We start from the raw sequence: 19741 nt of genomic DNA on the forward strand, positions 1-19741 counted from the left end.
GAAAATAAATATAATATGATGAGAATCGAAATATGCTGCTTACCAGTTTCCCTGGTGGACCTGGAGGCCCGGCAGGACCCGGCTCACCTCTGCTACCCTTTTAGGAAACAGAAGGGCATTATTACCATCTTGAATATTTATTTTCTAATGAATTGTAAATGAATGACCTTTTTTCCCCCTCAGTCTTGATTCAATTACTGTTTATCAGTAGGCTCTAATTAAGGCTCATGTATGTTAATGCAAACAAATGCAAGATTCATACAATTAAAAAGCTTTTAAAAGTAGTTTAAAAATCACTATATGTCTGTGTCATGGCATACACTATGTTAATTAACATTACATTCCTGGACATTTCTCAGAATTTCCCAATACAGACAAAAATATACTTTATTTTACAATTACAATTTTTCCAACTATTTAATAATATTTCGGGACAGTCTGTGAATCATTAACTCACACCAGTAAGTCATTCTTCACAGGAGTGATCCCCTCTGTAGGACTACTTCAGTGAATAACAGCTCACCACTAGCCCCACTTCAGAAATGATCACTTCATCACATCCAAGATAGCCCTTAAGATCGTGCTTAACTTTAGGCATGTGACTTTTTAATCTCATCAATGGAACTTATGTGCATGCAAAAATGTGGTCATGAGGCCCATTGTAAGTTTGCCTATCAGAATCTGACTTTTAACTATTAGCCTAAAAGTACTTTAAAATCTCACCCGCCCTTACAGTGGACACCTCCAGAGCCAAATGTGAAAATTTCATGGGAGAGTCCTGGTCAATAGCAGATTCAATGAGGTAACAAAGACCATGAATTTTATGGGGAAAAAAACCCTGAAAATTGTGGGGTTTGTCATGGAAGTCATGACATACACATATCTTTAATTATGCTTAAATCTCACATCTTTACTTTAGGACATGTATACATATTATATTTTTTAGACATCACACACATGTTGAGGGTTTCACACCAGTACTCTCTCTTTAAAAGATATGCTATGGGTGAATTTCAAAATTTGAGGAAATTTCCAAAGTGCCTAAATCCCATTTTCAAAAGGGATTTAGGGCCAGATTTTAAAAGATATTTCAATGGGAGTTGGGTACTTAGGTGCTTCTGAAAATCCCACTTAGGTGCTTAGCTTCATCATTAGGCACTTAATTATCTTTACAAATCTGGCCCTTAGGAGTCTGTCTCATTGAAAGTCAAGGGAACTTAGGCTCCTAAATCACCCAGGCCCAGACTTTTAAACGTATTTAGGCATTGCAGTGCTCAGTGTTGCAACGCTTAACTGATTTAGGAGCCTAATCTCACTTTCTAAAAGCATTTAGACACTTGGGAGCCTAAATCCCAGTGACTGTCCTAAGTGCCTAAATCCCTTTAGGTGAGAATTAGGATCCTAAATCAGTTAGGCATTGCAATGCTGAGCACCATAACACCTAAAAACCTTTTAAAATCTGGGCTTTAGGGACTTTTGAAATTTGTACCATATACAATTTAAGGAGAATATTTGCTATAAAATCATGATGCAGCATTTAACAAGACTATAAATGTATTTACTTATTTACTAATGAAAAGTTATCAGTTGTAAAGACAGGTTATTTTAATCTGTTGTGTGTGGCTCTAAAAGACCTGGCTGAGGGTGGATCTAATTACTCCAATATGGCATACAGTAGATAATTTCAACTCTAGTTACTATTTCAGAATGAAAAGGCAATTGTGACATAAGTGGATAAAAATGGAATGAAAAGAGACATGAAAAACTCATTTTACACAATATGTCATAAACGGATGGATTGGCTTCTCAGACAAGGTTAGAAAGACTGAACTCTCATATTTTCAAGAAATAATGAGGTATCCTGGAGAGATCAGAGAATTTAGAAAGATTTTTTTCCAGTCAGTTCCTCGACAAAGTTCCTATGGTATTAAAACCATTATTTTTTTAAAAAAGCATTGCTGCATAATTTGTGAAAGAATTTTCATAGTAACAGTCTGACCCTCATCCTATGACCCAGAAAACTCAGTAATCTTCTGTAAATCCTACATTTAACTACACTAATTCTGTATTACACTTCTAATCAGGATTGTCAAACACTTGTTCTAGATTTCAAGTTCAAGAAAGAAGATTTAATTTTAACTAAGATCCATTTTAAAACCATTTATATTTGGATATGTGATAAAGACCATTTCAGAATGACATGCAAGTAAAAGAAGTGTCCTTTCAACAGTTATTTGACAAAAAATAACTATTTGTGAATTGAATCATGCAGGTTCTGGTTGTGTGGTACTAAATTTGCAACTTTTCCTCAACTGCCAGTATTTTTTCAATGTTTCCCTAGTATGTTTCAATGTTTCCTGAGTGATCAGTGAAGACACGCTCAGTCGATCCAGCAGTTGATGCTGTTAATCCACCCCTGCAAGTGGCATAGTGCTGTGTCAATAGGAACGCGGTTCCCGTCGGCACACTGCAGTGATGATAGTGCGCAGAAGAGAAGCACAGCAGTCGACGGGAGTTACGCAAGTTTTCTGCATAGTTTGCATAACTCCCGTCGACTGCCGCCCAATCGCCGGGGTAAGTGTAGACCAAGCCTCAGGCAAAATTCTTCTATTTCAGTGGTTTACTGGGCTTCCATAGATTTTATAGTCATGCTCTTGTTAGTCTGTTTGCTAAGCTAAGCTACACAAAAACTGGCAGCCTCTCCCCATCTACCAGCAAAGATTTTATAGCAAAGCTTAATGATATCTCACATTGATAAGTATTTATTTTTACAACATTTATTATGCTGCATTTTTTAGTATGCTAAGAAGCAATGTAATAAATAATGAAAACTACAATTGAAAAAAATAAGTGAACAACGTATTCTTGTGAATCAGTCATTTTCAAACCCAGTCATCACCATGATTAGCAACTGCTTTTTGTAACTGCAAAGTAACTGACATTATGGCTACATCTATTTCTGGAGATGTGGGTGTGATTCCCAGCTCATGTAGACAAACTTGCGATAGATCTCCTCATGCTAGTGCACTAAAAATAGTAGTGTAGCCATGATAACATGGGCAGTGGAGAGCATGGCACAGCTAGCTTCCCAGAGTATTGACTCATGGACTCAGATGGGTTTGTATATGGGGCAGCAAGCCCGTGCTACGTCTCCCCATGCTATTGCAGCTATACTACTATTTTTAGTGTGTTAGCTCAATGAGGGCTCGCACAGGTATCTCCATGTGAGCTGGGAATCATGCCCCTCCCTCCAAGTGCAGATGTAGCCTTAATTTATTATATATATCAATATTTTTCATCCTAACTCTCAGAGGGGTAAATTTTAATGTGTGATCAGAGCTTTAGCTATGTTAAACTCAGTGGGACTCCTGGCCAAATCTTTAAGCACTGCACTAAAAATGTACTGCCAAATGGATGCTGTTACCTGCTGGAATAAGCACTTACAGTACACAGTGCCTTTTATGTGATGTTCTAAAAGTAACTTCCACACATTAATGGCCAAATTGGGTTGACCCTCTTGGGTGCCCAAAAGTGTGAGAAAGAGAATGGAGTGGGCAAGGTGCCTCCCTCACCTGTGCCCTGCTTTAGGCACAGCCACAATGTGGTTGGGAAGCACAGTCTGTGCTGCTTCCCAGCACCACTGTGGTGTTAGTTATCTAGAAAGGAGTCAGGAAGGGTACACTCTCCCAGGGCAATGCAGCTGCCATGCTAGTGTGCAGAGATCTAGCCCCAGTGTACTTTCAGATCCTCCGATAAAAGCCACCATTCATTGTGGGCTGGATCCTCAGATGCACCTGAGCAGAGAAGGACATTTGGTGGCTATGCAAGGGGCAAGTCATCTGTCCCAGTAATGCAAAACGGCTGGTAGGGTAGGCAAGGACCCAGCCCTGTTAGTATTTACTACTCCAGCACATAATAAACACACGTTGGGGTAAATTTTAGTGCAATGCAAATATTTTTGCCATGAGCCAGACAGAGTTCCTCCTGAGGACAGTCTGTAGCATGGCTCCTCCACCATTCCTCCAGCCCACATGCCACCATCTAGCCTGAATTAAGTGAGACCACCAGCAAAACTTTAAAAACTTAAAAACCTTTAAAAAAAAAAAAATCTAACTTTTTCAAATGGCTTAATATCAGTTTCAGACTGTCAGACAGGATGATTATACCTGAATATGTCACATTCTCTACCAGTGCCACACTAAAAATTATTTACAGAATGTATGGGGTCAAGAATGCAAATAGCTATGAAAATAGTCTTTGCGGTAAATCAAAGATAAAGAAAATTATTGAGCTAAAAAATACTGTATACACTAAACATTTTTTTAAAACAGCCAATATACAAAAGCTAATAAGCATACACATATCAAGGGTATTTACTGAACTTACTATTAAATCTTTGGAACTGTACATTAAATTCTTAAAACCCCAAAGCTATTTAACAAATTGAGAACTATACAAATTGTTTACCTACTAGAAAAGCTGAGAAGAAAGCAAAAGGAACAAGTATCTGGTATAAATTCACCATGAAAAATTAAATGCTGTTAAATCTTAATAAATGTGTGGGGAAGAAAAATAGCAGATAATTAATTGAGGGAGCACAGTCAACCGCGCTGATTAGGCTTGACACTTTGAAGTTTAATAATTATTTCTTTTGGGCTACTTGCCACAATGATCAGTTCAAAAAAGGATTTAAACCACAAATGAGTTCTGTCATTATTTAGAATGATGATGCAAATATACTGTTAACTGACAAAACAATTACAATGGAAAGGAAGATATGTTTGATTTGGAAGTTAGAAGATGCAAGTTCCACGGTACTCTTGTTACCAATGTAAGCATATCATTTTCCTGTTTTATTAAATGAAGGTTGAATATTTCATTAAAAAATACATAAATTAAATCAGGCTTTTTCTCAGCTGCCCAGTTCAATTTTCTAATTAAAATTAGATAGATGATTATATTTTCTCAAGTGTTTATTTTCCTAGACAGAAAATCTTCAGTAGTCAAACCAGATAAGATTGTTTGATCTATTCTAACAAACAGATAGAAGTATTTTGTCTGTTGTTGGAATAGAATATGTAATCTAATTATCTTCATTTTGAATAATTAAAACCTTCTCTGGAAAAGTAGCGTAAATGTTTTAAGTTATTGGATATGACAGTTTTGGTTTCTGAGCACTGGGTAACAATATTCTTCCATGGATTTTAATAACAAAAATATCCTATATATATATAGCATCTGACATCCCAAAGGATCCCAAACTGATATGCTAACCATACACGGGTGTTATTTCTCCACCACTGAAATGCACTTGCCAGTGACAGAAATGCAGCTATTATTTAATAGTGCCCAGAAGCAGCAATAGGGCTTGAAAACTCACTTGCCAGCAGAAATGGGAATTTTCCGTTGGTAAGTGCCTCCTGCAGGCTACTTGGGTAAAAGAGGCAGGCTGAGAATATTGTTAATAATATAGAAAAAAATCACATGCTTAAATTTGTCTCACTCCCCCTCTCCATATCAAGTTACACTACAGAGGAGCACAAGAGGAGCGCTAGCCTTCTTGGCTCTGTCATTCCAACCTTGCCCTTCATTGATTACTAGCCTTGTCGTCGCTCCACACACTGAAGCAGAGGACAGAGGTAACACAACCCTTTTGCTCCCCTTCCTTTCAACCCATGAGAAGATAAAGTCAGTGGCTTCCTAGATCTCTCGCTTCCTTGGACCTATTAAGAAAAAGATCTTGATAGCAATGACTCCTTGGTGGCTCCTCCTCTTCTCAATCAGGAGGAAAAGGGAAGAACTCCAGGCCCCTCCTGACTCTTGCCACTGAACCCTCCATAGGAAGATGGGGCTAGGGGTTGGAAAGAGTGGTGCATGGAACAAGGACTTAATATGCGTAGAGGGCCTTTGACAGTTGAAGGAAACTGGAGAGGACAGAAAGGGAGGGAATGATCAGTGGGAGGATGGAAAGTGTAGTCTTGAGGGAGGGAAAAGTTAGAAGAGAGTAAGGAAGAGATTGAAGTAAGTGGTAAAGAGAGGGAAACCAAAGACAAGGAAAAAATAATTCATTGAAGAGCAACCATGGGATCTTTGATGAATGTATGTGGTTGGTCATGAACAGAGCTGGTCAAAATTTTTCAATTTTTCCAAAACTGATTACATTTTAAAATATGAAAATTTTGTAAAGAGTTTTCCTTTAAATGGTCCCCTATTTTTGACCAATTATAGAAACAAGTCAAAATATTGCAAATTTCTAATTCTGAAATTTTGATTTAAAAATCAAACTATATACTGAAAAACATTGTGAAATGTTCCTGGTTTTTGTCAAGATGTTCTAATCAAACGATGGCCTCTCCAAAAGCACACTGTTCCATAACACCACAGCCAGGCAATGGCTCATAGATAGGGGTCAACTTAAATCATGAAGAAATCGCACGTTTTTTGTGGGTTGGTCACAGCATAAATAGCAAAGTTCATGGTTGGGTTCACACAGTATATATTCCATGCCACCCTTACTTCTGTGCTGCTGCTGGCAGCGCTGCCTTTAGAGCTGGGCACTTAACCAGCAGTCACCACTCTCCAGCCAGCCAGCTCTGAAGACAGCACAGAAGTAAGGATGACAATACTGTGACTCTCCCCCGCAATACAATAGACTGTTTCACCACCCAGAAACATTTTCCTAACTACTCAGTGGGTACTTGCTATTATGGTTTAGGGAAGATTGAACTGGAACATGAAGCAACTCTGTGATAAAGTGACAGTTTTATTTTGTCGGTAAAATGTGGATTAAATGTGATGCCTGGCCCAGCTCTCTGCCTGCTCTTGCTCTTTGGACATGTGGTCACAAATCAGGGATTTTGGACAACTCCTGGAGAGAGAGGTTCCAAAGTAGACATATGAGAGTGCACAAAACCCTTGATTTACCCACCAGTGGTAAATGCACACATAAAAATAGTTCAAACACTATGGAAATCAGACCTTATTACAGCAAGTAGAGTACTCCTTACAGGGCATGTTTTATTTAGGGGCCAGCTTCTAGGTTCATGTCCAGCTGTTCTGAATGCTGCCACCATATGATGCAATGACTAAGAATATCACTTAACATGGGACTTTTATAAGACTTTAGGCTAAGGCTAGTCTTTCTCTTTGTACTCCCCTTCCCACTAGAGGATCAATTCTGTTGGAGAACAGATATCTCTAAACCTTCAGCAGGACTAGTCCTACTTCCATCATATGCAGAAGCCACACAGCAGCTATTTCTTCCTGCCACAGGCTGCAGATGTGTCAGTTATTTAAGGAATAACTCCACCTGTTACACACAGAGTAAGAGAGTACAGACAGCTCAAGGGTACTACACCTATGGGGCACCTTCTACTCCCCTTGCATGCCAGTGCAGAGGTGGAAGTATGAGGCAAGCTGTCCTTGAGGAGCAGGGGCAGAGCAGTCCCCGCATTCCTGAGAGCAGGGACTATATGCCCGGCATGAGTGCTGGCTACACAGGGAGTACAGGGAATGCTATTTGCTCCTGCCCCACAACTGCACACACAAGTAAGGATCAGGCAGAATCCTGCCCAAAACAAAGGGAGTCTCAACTATCTGCCCTAGACTGAACATAGATTCCTCTCTTCTCTAGCTATCATTGAAACCTGTCTGTGAAAAAGACTTGGACTTCCTGCCCTGATTTCCCACCCTGGTTTTTCAGTCAGCCAGCAGGAAGCTGTGGCAGCCATTCACAGAATGTCTTCCTCAGTAGAATTATACCAAATATTTTTAGTAGTTTCATCAGAAGGAGGTTTATAAATTTGGGGGAATAAAAGACTATGGCTAAAAAACAGATTATGATTACTTAAATCTGTGTGAGGTCCTGTGTATATTTCTATTACCCTATTAATGATCACACTTACAATCTGTCACTCCATTTTTGTGGACTTGAAGTCACCCTTTTCTAGATTTTTTTGGCCATACTGCTCACATGTTTACAGAAACTGTTGCATTACTGGATAATGAAACAAAATGAGGGGAACAGGTTCCAAATATCTTGCTGATCTCTGCAGTGGCAAACAGAAAAATCATTGTATTTAATCTGCATCGATTGTTTCCGTCTGACTTCAGGGTTGCTAATAATTAACCCAGCATGTCAACTCCTGTTTCTCTGGACTGCTGATTTCATAAACTCATACTTGCATTTTATAGGATTAACAGCATAGTTCAGCAGATTATCTTGCATTATCAATGTAGAGAGAGGTACTTTGTTCTGATCTAATTATAAACTTTATGTATCTTACAAGTATTCTGGAGGTCAATGTCAGGAGAATGGTTCAGAAAAAAAAAATTCCATTCCATCCAAACTAATGCTTCCAACGAACCCAAGCTTTTGTGAGTATGGCTATGGCAAGTTTAATGTTAAGGTTTTGTGTCACAACCTGTCCCGCCCCCTCCACTCGTGAGTAATATATGTAGTAAAAGCATTAGAAATGGACCCAAGCCACAAAATTCACATTTTTACCACTCCAAAGTTCAGAGGTGTATGCAAGGCATTGGCTTTTTGTGCATGTGATTATCTCTTTTTCTAATAGCTGGTCCTGTAAAGAATATGAGTATGCTCTTTACTGATAGCTAATGCAGTTACTTCTTTAGCTTAAGTGGTGAAGATTGTGTTGCTGGTGTTGAAGGTCTTGGGTTTGGTTCCCACTCTTGACCATGGGAGTCTGTACATGTGTGTCCATGGGTCCTTCTATTTGGATCTGGGGATTCTGCTCAGCACATTAGGAAAACAGGGACTAGCTGCAAAAGGAGGATCCATATTTTGATTTCAAACTCGCCGCCCCCACCATCACCCCACAAAAAATAAATTGGGGAATGTTTGTGTCTATGGTTTTGTTTTTGGTCCAGCTGAAATCTGTGTATACTGTAAGCATGAGCACAGGTGGTTTCTTTCTGTAAATTGATGCGCATCCACTTGACTAAGGAGTTAGAGCTCTTAGTGTTTTTCTTAAGTAACGGACACGTGATAAATAGTATTTACACCACATGGCTGGGTTCATCTCCCAAGACCTGAGACATTACAGTTCCAAATATATACAGTAGGAAACAAGTCAAGTACTTACAGGTGGACCCCTTGATCCTATTGGTCCCTCTACCCCCTGTGGTCCTTGTTCGCCCTGTTTTCATGACAATAAGAACAGAGCAAGTTTGAAAATCAACTCTTGGCATAAAATAGGAATATTCTAGTGAAAGACTCAGGGAAAAAAAAGAAAAGTGTTCTTACAGGTTTACCAGAATTTCCCATCAAACCTGGTCTTCCAGGGGCACCTGCATTACCCTATTAGACAGAACAGTGAAAAAGTTAGCCAGGCCAGGCTACCATACCAGTTCAAGAGAATTAAAAAAATTAACAAGCAACGAAATCAAACCACCTGTTTTTGCTCTTCCTCTTTATTCCCCACCTAATTCCCCTCCATCCAGTTCCTCTAAGTTCTTCCCTTATTTTTGTACAGCAATCAAACACACTGATGGGACTCCAATTGCAGTGGATGCATGGAAGCCCACCATATATTTACATTGAACCCAATCCAAACTTCCCATCTCATCTCTCTTTTGAGTTCCTCAAACAAATATCTGTTGGTCTGAAATTTTCCATGCTTTGGTTCAGACCATATGTGAATATTTGTGGAAAGTTTGAGCAGAATTGGAACAGCCATTTTCAGTTATTTGAATTATTAGAATTGAAAGCTCTTGTCATTTTGTCCATTTAATGGAGCTGCATATAACTATTCTTATTAATGTATCTAATCCTTTTTTGAAGTGTACCATGCTATTTGTATCAATTATATCCTCTAGCGGTGAATTCCACAGAATTACTATACGCTGCATTTAAAAAAAAACAACCACCCAAACATTTTCTTTTAAGCGTTTGGAATCAACAAAACCTTCTTTCATCTTTTATGCAAGATCAATACTATTGTCACAGTGAAAGAATGACCAACCACTAATTAAGTTTTTGTTCACTTATCTGCCACGTATCTTTTTTTTATGTCAACGGCTATCCTTCATTTAACCACAACGGCAAGTGAACAAAATTTCACTGGCTCGTTTAGAATTTGATAAGCACAAAATCCAGTGTTAGAGGAAAGGAAGTATTCAAAATAGATTATTTAAAATATTTTACCTTTGGGCCAGAAACACCTTGTGCACCTGGGGAGCCAGGAAAACCCTAAAAGAAACAACATTTTAAACATCATTTATGTGCTGTTACGGAGTCTGGAAAGCACCTTTCTAGTGCCTTTCACCTAAAGATCTTGATGCACTTTCCAAACAGCAATGGATAAAGCCTGATTCCCCTCTGAAGTAGGTTAGTATTATCATCCCCACTCTTATCTTATGCTCAGACTTCAAGATCTCCACTCTTGTTTACACTCCACATTCCCTTGTATACAAGTGTTCACAGCAAATGTTCTCTTTTGCTACATTTTTTCCTAACTATAAGCAGGACCAACTTTAGAATGTAAGTTTACATCAAACAATATTTTAACTCAGTTCCTTCAATATCTTCTCTGAGTATCTGCTCCTGCAGCAGAATGTTTTGAAAAAGTTTGTGTTGGGCTTTTAACACTGGACACTGGTTTCACACAAACAATCAATCACTGTGGGAGGAGTAACTGTAACCAGTCAGGAAGTAGTCTTTACCCTGGCATTGCAAAAGTAAAGGAAACAAGGTTTTTTAATTTGGGAACATTATGCACTATCCATATTCAACATAGTCAAAAATTTAAATCTATAAACTACAAGATTAAATATAAAAATGTAAATACCAGTGTGGCATATATCTCAGTCACTGTGACCGATCCACATGAATTAAGAACAGCATTATGTATTTTAACAGCAGAGTAGTGCTATGCCTTTTATGTCTGTAATTTATGATAGGTTACATTTGTTCTTAATCACTTATATTGTTTGAATGAAATGAAACCCTCATAGACTCGGAAAGGACCAATATGATAATCTAGTCTGACCTCCTGCACAATGCAGGCCACAGAACTTCACCCACCCACTCCTGTAATAAACCTCTAACCTATGACTGAGTTATTAAAGTCCTCAAATCATGGTTTAAAGACTTTAAGGTACAGAGATTCCACCAGCAAGTGAGCCGTGCCCCATACTACAGAGGAAGGCAAAAAACATAATACCCAAGTGTGGAGAGCTCCATAATGGGATATCTGGAAATTGTCCCATCACACTCGTTTTATGACAGTGAGGGATTTGTATCCGATCCCCCACATCCCTTCCAGTTGGGACATTTTGGGACAGGAGAAAACATGGAGCACTCCAGCAATCACAGACTGGGAGAATAGCCGCAGGGGATTGTTCCATCTCGGGTACATTTGTCCAGCCTTAGGCTGCTCTAACTTGCATTGTGGACCACTGTGGCCTCCAGCCAGTCCCAAGATTAGAAGAGGTAGAAAGCCATCTTTCACTACCCCACCTCCTCAGCTGCCCCAAACACAAGCAGCACAGCTGAGGACTCAGTGTTGATAAAGATAAAATCACATCCTGATACATAGCTATCAGGATCTATACACAGTGCTGTAACTCAAACAATTCTCCCCTCAAAGAACTACAGCAATGCCTCCTACACATCAGAATGACCACAAACCTCACCTCCTACAGCATGAAATGTAAAACCCACACTCAAATAAATAAATACAAGAAATCCTGGGTGCTTATATTCAAATTTATAAGGCACTCAAGATGGGATTCAGAAAGATATTTAGGCATCTAACTCTCTTGATTTCAGTCTGTGATGAGCAAGTATATAAACCTAGATAGATAGTTGGATAGAATTATAGAGAGATAATTAGCAAAAAGAATTGAATAAAGAATAAATATTGATAGGAAAAATTAAGAAAGCATTCTACTGATTTGTAAACTAATTACTTTATACTTCAAGCTAAACCACACTCATAACTTCAAGCTAAACCACTACTATTAGACAAGGTCTAGTAAACTTCTAGAAACTTCTGCAAAATTAAAAATTTCTTGGGCCACAGCCTCAGATCTTCCCGCAGTGTGCAAAGCGAAAGGTGATGTGTAAAACTCATTCTGCTCTGGTCCTGGTGTCTATGTCTTCTACTATGTGCTCTGTTAGAGTAGCCTGAGGGCTGTTATTTATGCCTGCCTGCAACTTCCACAAGGCATTGAACCCCTAGCCCAGAAGTCCCAGTAACTGTTGCATGCTGGCCACACCCTTTTTTAGTAACCTATTTCCCCATTATGCTGACAGCTAGGAGGCTGTTTTGCATGCAAGCCCCTATTTTGGCTATACACTTTAGGATCACCCTTGCACTGGAGTTATCCTCCTTAGGCCATTCACTCAGCTCTTCCACCCAAAGTATGCCAGCAATGAAGCACAAAGCAGGCACAAGGGCATCTGAGGAACTGGTCACCTCTTCGTTTTATAGCTAAATGACTTTCACACTTAAAGCACCAGATACCTACTGGCAGTCCTTGAAGTCCTGCATCACCTGGAGCACCAAGTTTTCCTGGTTCACCCTGAAAAAAAATGGATATACGTAAATTATACAAAATCGTTAATTAAATAAGTGAAAAACCTTTATTTCTAGAAGGCAGAAACAGCGTGTTTTTAGACATTTAGGCTGAGGAAGCTTACTACGTATTGCCATAGTTCACAAACCAAAAGCAGTAGCACAAATGAAAAACATACAAAATATACAGGTGAATGGAGCTACCACAATTAGAACAATGTGTATCAAGTGACATGTAAACTGAGATAGCCAGACAGGATAAAATTAGCCTACCTTAGCTCCGGGCATTCCAGGGATCCCTTCCCGGCCATCAACCCCTGGTAAGCCCTTGAAACAAAGATAGCATATTGTTATAAAGAATGCTCTTTGCTTGTCTTAATGCTGTTCCCCAGCACTTGCAGTGTAAAGGATTATGATAGCGAGCAAATTTTTAAAATAAATGAGATATACATACAGCCTCTCCTTTGGGCCCAGGAAGACCAGTTATTCCTCTAATACCTTGAGGACCCTAAAATATATAAATATACATACATACAAAATATATAAATATACATATTGAACTGACAGATGCAAGAAGCATCAATACATGCTTATTCATGGATGTGTTAGGTAAGTTACCTTCAGCACACATAACGTGATATATAATATTATTGCTAAATGTTTACGTGCAAATATGACTGGAAACTCATTTGAACTCACCCTGTCTCCCTTCGGACCTGTCTCTCCCCGTAGACCTCTTTGTCCCTGGTCTCCCTGCAGGAAATATTTTCATTTAGCAACAAAGTCAGAATACAATTGGCCATATTGATTAAATGAAATCAAGTAAAACTTCAAAGGTGAAATTCACTCAAGTGCAGACAGACTGTGCTTGGCCCTATGCAACACTTGGGCCCCAAATGAAGAGTTTAGGTGGATCTTAAGTGGTACATAGGGACCTTTGTGAGCCCCCTCAAACTGATGAATTTCATTGTAATGGCTCAGTTTCTTGGGAACCTTAAACTTGCAGTGAAACCAATTAGCATTTGGGTCCATAAAGATGCAAGATCTAGCACCCAAATAATAAGCACCATTGCCTTTTACATGTCATTTTATTTTCACATTTACCCATACTCAGTTTAGGCTGCACTGTCACTCTATAAAGAACTAAAAAGTAAGTCAGTGGAACCCTCTTAAAAGGAAATAATTTCACTATGGGAAGGAAAGAGATCTAAATTCCCTGTATGCTGGTGTCCATGCTGACTAGTCCATTTAGGCAATTATAAGTAGATATATAGTTTACTCAAACCTGAAAATAAACTAAATGATACTTCCCTTACCCTTATTTGATCAAAACATCACTTCAGGCCTTCAGGTACTTATGCTCAGAAGGTGAGTAAATCTGTGATTTTTCTGTGAAAGAGGAACTAATTCTAAATTAAATCTGTTTAATTTACATTGATATTGATTAGCCTTTGCAGTTTATTATAGTGACTGGCCCTGATTTTTGGCCAAAAGCAAAGGACCCAAAAGCAAGGGAGGGCAGAAAAGTGAATGTAAGCCACTTCTGCATTCCCTGGGTCCCAGAACTTTCAGGGACATGGTTTGGTCCCAGGTTTAAATCCACAATTTACTAAGAGTTGTGAGTTGCATTTGTGGGCAGAAATTATAGTGCACATCACATATATAAATTGCTGTAAATTCTGCACAGCACTTCATAAACATATAGTAAGAGACGTTTTGCCCTTATAGGCACCATCATACCTTAACTACAGCATCAGTACTGTAATCCTATGATATTAATAGTAGTAACTGTTTATAGTGCAGGTCTGCTCTGAAATGTGATTATGAAAATGTCATTGTGGAGCTCCACATTAATGTATCTAAACAAATTTGCTCAGTTTAAATGCAAAAAGAAGGGTGTGTTTTGTTTTTGTATTCCCAACTGCAAGAGCTGCAAATTCCACATGGGATTTGAAAGTCTAGATAGATACCTTCCTTTCTGTGTATCACTGCCAGTAACAAAGAATCTACAAAGACTAAGTTACACTCCTCATTTACACCTGTGCAATCCCACAGGTCTCAGAGGGTTGCAAAGATATAGCTGAGAGCATAATGGGCTAGATCCACACATTTTAAGCACTTAAATCCAAAATTTAAATAGTAAAACCCTTGCTCAGCTGCTGCCTGAACTTGTAGGTTTAAATGCCACAGGTGTCTACGTTTCCACTGGTAAAGTCCCCGAGGTGCCTAAATTTCTGCCAGTGGGCATATGCACAGCCACCTAAATCCTGACAAACAGCACCTAGTTCATGCCTAAGACTTGGTCTTCAAACTAGTTCCAGAGGGGTAGCCGGGTTAGTCTGTATACAGCAAAAACAACGAGAGTCCTGTAGCACTTTAAAGACTAACAAATTTCTGCAGGCATAAGCTTTTCATGGGCTGCAACCAACTTCGTCAGATGGGTGCAGCCCATGAAAGCTTATGCCTGCAGAAATTTGTTAGTCTTTAAAGTACTACAGGACTGTTGTTTCTTCAAACTAGGCATTCCCTCGCCTGTCTCACCTGCTTGGCCTGATCTGGTAGATGCTCTTAGAGCAAACTTCCCCAGCTGAGCCATGCACAAAACACCAGAGGAGATGATGCCACTGCTCCCTATCATACAGCCCAGAAGTTAGAGCACTTGCCCAGGATCTGTCCCCCCTCTACCTGATTTCTACTTGGTATAAAATATTTAAATATTCACTTGGCCACAGAGAAGCTAAAAATGATTCTATGCTCAGTGGTTAGTGCACTCACATGGGAGATCTGGGTCCAGTCTCTGATCCAATAAGTGTTTAAGTATTTTACACAAAGTGGACCTGGGTCTCCACATCCTGGGTGAGTGCTCTAACCACAGGGATAAAGGGTATCTGGGGTGATAAAATGAGACACACACTCCTCTTCAGTTTTTGTAAGAAAGAACTTTGAGGGACAGGATTTAGATATCACCATTCTCTTTGGCATCTTTTTTGGCTAGTTTAGGCAGTTCCCCTCTCAGCTGGCTGGCTTTTGTGAATCCCTTTCTTAGGCACCTAACTCTTCCCAGGCCTTGTATAAGCAGCCTGAGCACTGAACTTAGGGCTGAAGATTCCACTAGGTGGCAAGGTGCCTAAACGCTAGGCATTGTAAATTAAGCCCAGGTCCCCTTTGTGGGTCTGTTCCAATGAGGGGATAATGGTGTGCAAAAAGGAAAGAACCCAACTTGACTTTCAGAACCCAAGGGGCGCTTACAGACTTGGCACTGAGAAATGAACATCTTTTTACTACGTGCCTGTTCTGCTGTTATCATGTTACACCATTACTAAGATTAAGATTTTGTCACAGTTATTTTTAGTAAAAGTCACGGACAGGTCACAGGGCAATACACAAAAATTAATGGAAGCTGTGACCTGTCTGTAACTTCTACTAAAAATAATCAGGGGGGGCCTGACCAAATGCCTCAGGGGGGAGGATGAGAGCCCTACCCTCCCCCGGCAGGAGGGACAGGCTGTAGCAATCATGGCGAGGAGCTCAAGGGAGCACTGTGACTCCCAGCTCTTGGGTCCCCTGTGGTAGAGCGGGGTTCCAACATCCACTCCGGCCATGGCTGACGTCTCTGGGGTCCACCGCTGAAGCTTGAGGCTGTGGCTCCACATCACCAGCAGCCCAAGGCAGGTCAGGGCTGCAGGATCCCTGATGGAGGCTGGGAGCTGCAGGGGGCCCCAACCACTCACAGCAGCTTGGAGTTCCAGAGTCCCCACCCCGCCGTCCCAGCTCAAGGCTGCGGGGTCAGAGCCAGGGGGTCCTACTGCCTGCTGTGGCTTGGGGCTCCAGGGTCCGTCTGCCACCCACCACAATGGATGGTAGCAAGGTGCTCCTTTCGTGGTGGATGGCAGTGGGGTATCCCCACCACCTGCAGCGACTTGGGGCTCTGGGGTCCCTTCACCACCACCCCAGCTCATGGCTGCGGGGCCGCTTGTCGTGGCTGCGGGTTCCCTGCTGCCCTGCCACAGCTCCGGGACCTCTGCCGCCTATGGTGGCTGAGAGCTCCAGAGTTCCTGCAGCCCCCAGAAGCTGAAGAGGATGATTTCACAAAGGTCTCTGGAAGTCACAGAATCCGTGACTTTCGTGACAAAATCTATCCTTAACCATTACCATCAATAGCAACATTATCAGACTCAAAATGCCTGAAAAAATGGATACAATACACATCACCTGTATTAAGGTGCTTAATTATAACAATTTCTCTGATATTTCAAAATACACTGTGCCCTTTTGTTATGACATCTAAAACATCCAAACTGCTTTCCCCACCAAAACAAATATTGTTAGAACAGGGTTAAAGTGCTCTTGTTTAAATGGAAACTTTTAACTTCTATTGGACTCCAAAATGATTTGTTTATCCACATGTATGAAGGGGGAGAGTCACTGTGATTTTCATCATTCAACTGAATAATGCAGAGAGAAGCTTTTCTGTTTTGTTTTTAAAACAAGTGACTTTTGTGTCTCCTAAACATAAAAGTGTGTGCAGCTGTGTTATGATAATAAGCAGTAATAGATTCTAAGCTATATATGGAGTGCCCAATTTAAAAAAAAATGTTTTTTCTTTACATATGCCATTTTAAGAACATAAATTGTTACACCAGTTATAAATTGCTGCTGGCCCATCTAGTCTGGTATCAGTTACAGGAAATCATCTATTCTTGAAGCTTTAGAGAAAGAAGAAATGCTCAGACACACATATATATAGGCTTATTGTTATATCATGGGCTGAGGAGAGAATTACTTGTACACATTATCGTTTGTACAGAATCTGATTATGCCCATAAGCATGAGAGAAGAAGAATGAGAGAGAAGCTGACAAACAACACTAATAATGGCTCCCTTATGCCCTGGCTAGCCCAGCTTGGGGGATCCTGAGGTCTTCCCACAGCCTACTCTGACTTACACCAGTTAGAGCCATCCCCTAGGGACCATAGGCCAGCTGGGGATACCCAGAACAGTGTGATTCAGCTACTCCTTCTCCCCACCCCGGGGAGCCAGGGGCTGCATGGAGGGAGATGTAGCAGGTGGATATGTTGGCTTTATGTCAGTAAGGGACTTGTAGGTGCTTTCCACTCCATTTGCCACTCAAACAGTGCAAAGGGCCTGCTCTAATGTAATGACTGTGGCCCCTTGACCTTGGTGAAATAATATGTTTAGCCCTGAAGCTGAACAGATTAAAGACCACTGCTGTAGAGAACGTAGGAGATGGAAAGACTTCAGCCTCGCCAGAACTCCTTCTCAACTTGGCAAAACACTAACCACTACAGATAGAGCAGTGTCAATTGTGGTTGTTGACGAATTAGCTAAGGTTAGCTCCAGGAGCCCTTAAAGGCCAGCTGCCCCTGCTTTCTAGCTAATGTAAGTGGCTATTTAATACTTATGAAAATAAGTAAACCTTTTAAAATCATAACTAAATTCAGTGGTCCAAATTCTTCCTTCATTTGCACTGATATCAGTGGAATTATACTGAATTTACAATGATCTAATGAGACTAGACTTTTGCCCTTTGGTCTTGATTTTTCCACAGACCAACTGTACTCTGTACCAGATATATCAGGGAAAATCCTCACCTTCATAGCTGTAAGGCAAAGATACCTTAAGTCACTTATTACCTCCTCTCTGTTTAGCAGAACCTTCAATTTGTTTCCACACATACTGCGGGAAAACCCTCTTGCCAAAGCGGACGTCCCCCTGCTTTATTTCTATATGCTTTCTTATAAGTCAGTAGCACTTTGAAAGATCTCGCTGACAAAAAACTCTACTTACGGATCCACCAGGGAGCCCTCGTGGTCCAGGGTCACCATCCAGGCCACGAGCACCCTACAAAATAAAGACAGAAGGGCTGATACCTAACACTTATTGAGCACCTACATATCCCACTTACTTCAATAGGAATTGCAGGTGCCCTGCGCCTCTCTGAATATGGCTCTGGGTTATTATAATAAATACAAACAGTTTTGACAAAGGGGCTTTTTAATCTTTCTAAACTCTAGTTTGCCATGTAGGGAGTTATATAATTAATTCCACGCAATTATTATATATGGAATTATGTCATTCCTCTATCAAAATGTACTAGATGGTGATGAATTAAACCACTTCAAACTATTTCAGAATAATTTGTGGTTGTTTTTAACTTCTTTCCTGTATTACACAAAATCATGCTGTACATAGATAGCATAATGGACTGACACCAAAATGTGAATTGCAATTGAATAATTCAAAACAACTGATTTTTATATAGTGTCGCATAAAACTGTCTTAAAAATGCTTTATAGAGAGAATCAATTATACACCAAAGTAAAAAGAAATATCTTCAGGAAAGATTTAGAAAGAATAAGGAATGTGTGTCTCAGAGAGAGGCAGTGAGTATTTCACACAGATGGGGCAGGAAATGTAAGTGGACAAATAACTGTGGAGGGTGAAGGGGATAGCGGGGATAAATGGCTGGAGTCGCAGAATGAGAAAGAGGCAAAAGTCAGTCACTAAAGTTTCAGAGGAAGGGCTAGTCATGAAGATTTTGAAAATCCGAAGGGCAGTTTGATTTGGTTTCAGAGATGAATAGGAGATCAGTGACGATGACTTAGAATGAGATGGTTCCTCTTCCTGGATTGAGAGAGTATTATGGTCACTGCATTCTGGTTTATGTGAAAATCAGGAATACAATAAAACATGGAAATGCAATAGTTTGGGAATTGATTAATGAATGGATAATGATTCAGCAAGAAAATAATGAATTCTGGTAACATATCGGTGGTGGTAATTAGCAGACAAGCAGACAGAGATGTGAAAGGCTGGGTGGAGAATGGATATCAATAGTTGTGAATAGGCATTGTATGTTGTCAACACTGAGAGAAACCGGGCCTTTGCATCAGGGAATAAAGTTCAGAAGGTTGTGAGCTTTGCTTTCCATACCTTCCACTAAATACTGAGACTGAATTTACACCATTCTGTTCAGTGACTGGCTATCAGCACGGAGTTAATGGAAGTGATCCATGTACCAAGGCAAGCAAGTGAAAACAGGAGACAGGAGAATTAGAAAGGTTGAGAAGGACACAATCACGGAAAGGAATAGTCAGTAAAACGTTTGTTTTATTTTAAAAGGTTATGGCCAGTGTAAATTAATATCACAACTAAGCTTGATGCCTTGCTAACAGGAC

General features: G+C 40.1%; 1 protein-coding gene across 1 annotated transcript in view; it reads right to left on the reverse strand.

The window, feature by feature from the left end:
• The window catches only part of COL9A1 (collagen type IX alpha 1 chain), a 102470-nt gene that overhangs the window by 25491 nt on the left and 57238 nt on the right, over positions 1–19741 (reverse strand). Inside the window, exons 21-29 of the mRNA XM_067543605.1 lie at positions 18351–18404; positions 13242–13295; positions 12997–13050; positions 12816–12869; positions 12496–12549; positions 10169–10213; positions 9269–9322; positions 9108–9161; positions 44–97 (exon numbers count right to left, since the gene is read on the reverse strand). Of these exons, the coding sequence (XP_067399706.1) occupies positions 44–97; positions 9108–9161; positions 9269–9322; positions 10169–10213; positions 12496–12549; positions 12816–12869; positions 12997–13050; positions 13242–13295; positions 18351–18404 (477 nt within the window). The remainder of the gene's footprint in view (positions 1–43; positions 98–9107; positions 9162–9268; positions 9323–10168; positions 10214–12495; positions 12550–12815; positions 12870–12996; positions 13051–13241; positions 13296–18350; positions 18405–19741) is intronic.

Source organism: Emydura macquarii, unplaced genomic scaffold (genome assembly GCF_026122565.2).
Source record: "Emydura macquarii macquarii isolate MOO-44397 ecotype Brisbane River unplaced genomic scaffold, CSIRO-AGI_Emac_v2 contig_924, whole genome shotgun sequence".
Classification (NCBI taxonomy): Eukaryota; Metazoa; Chordata; order Testudines; family Chelidae; genus Emydura; species Emydura macquarii.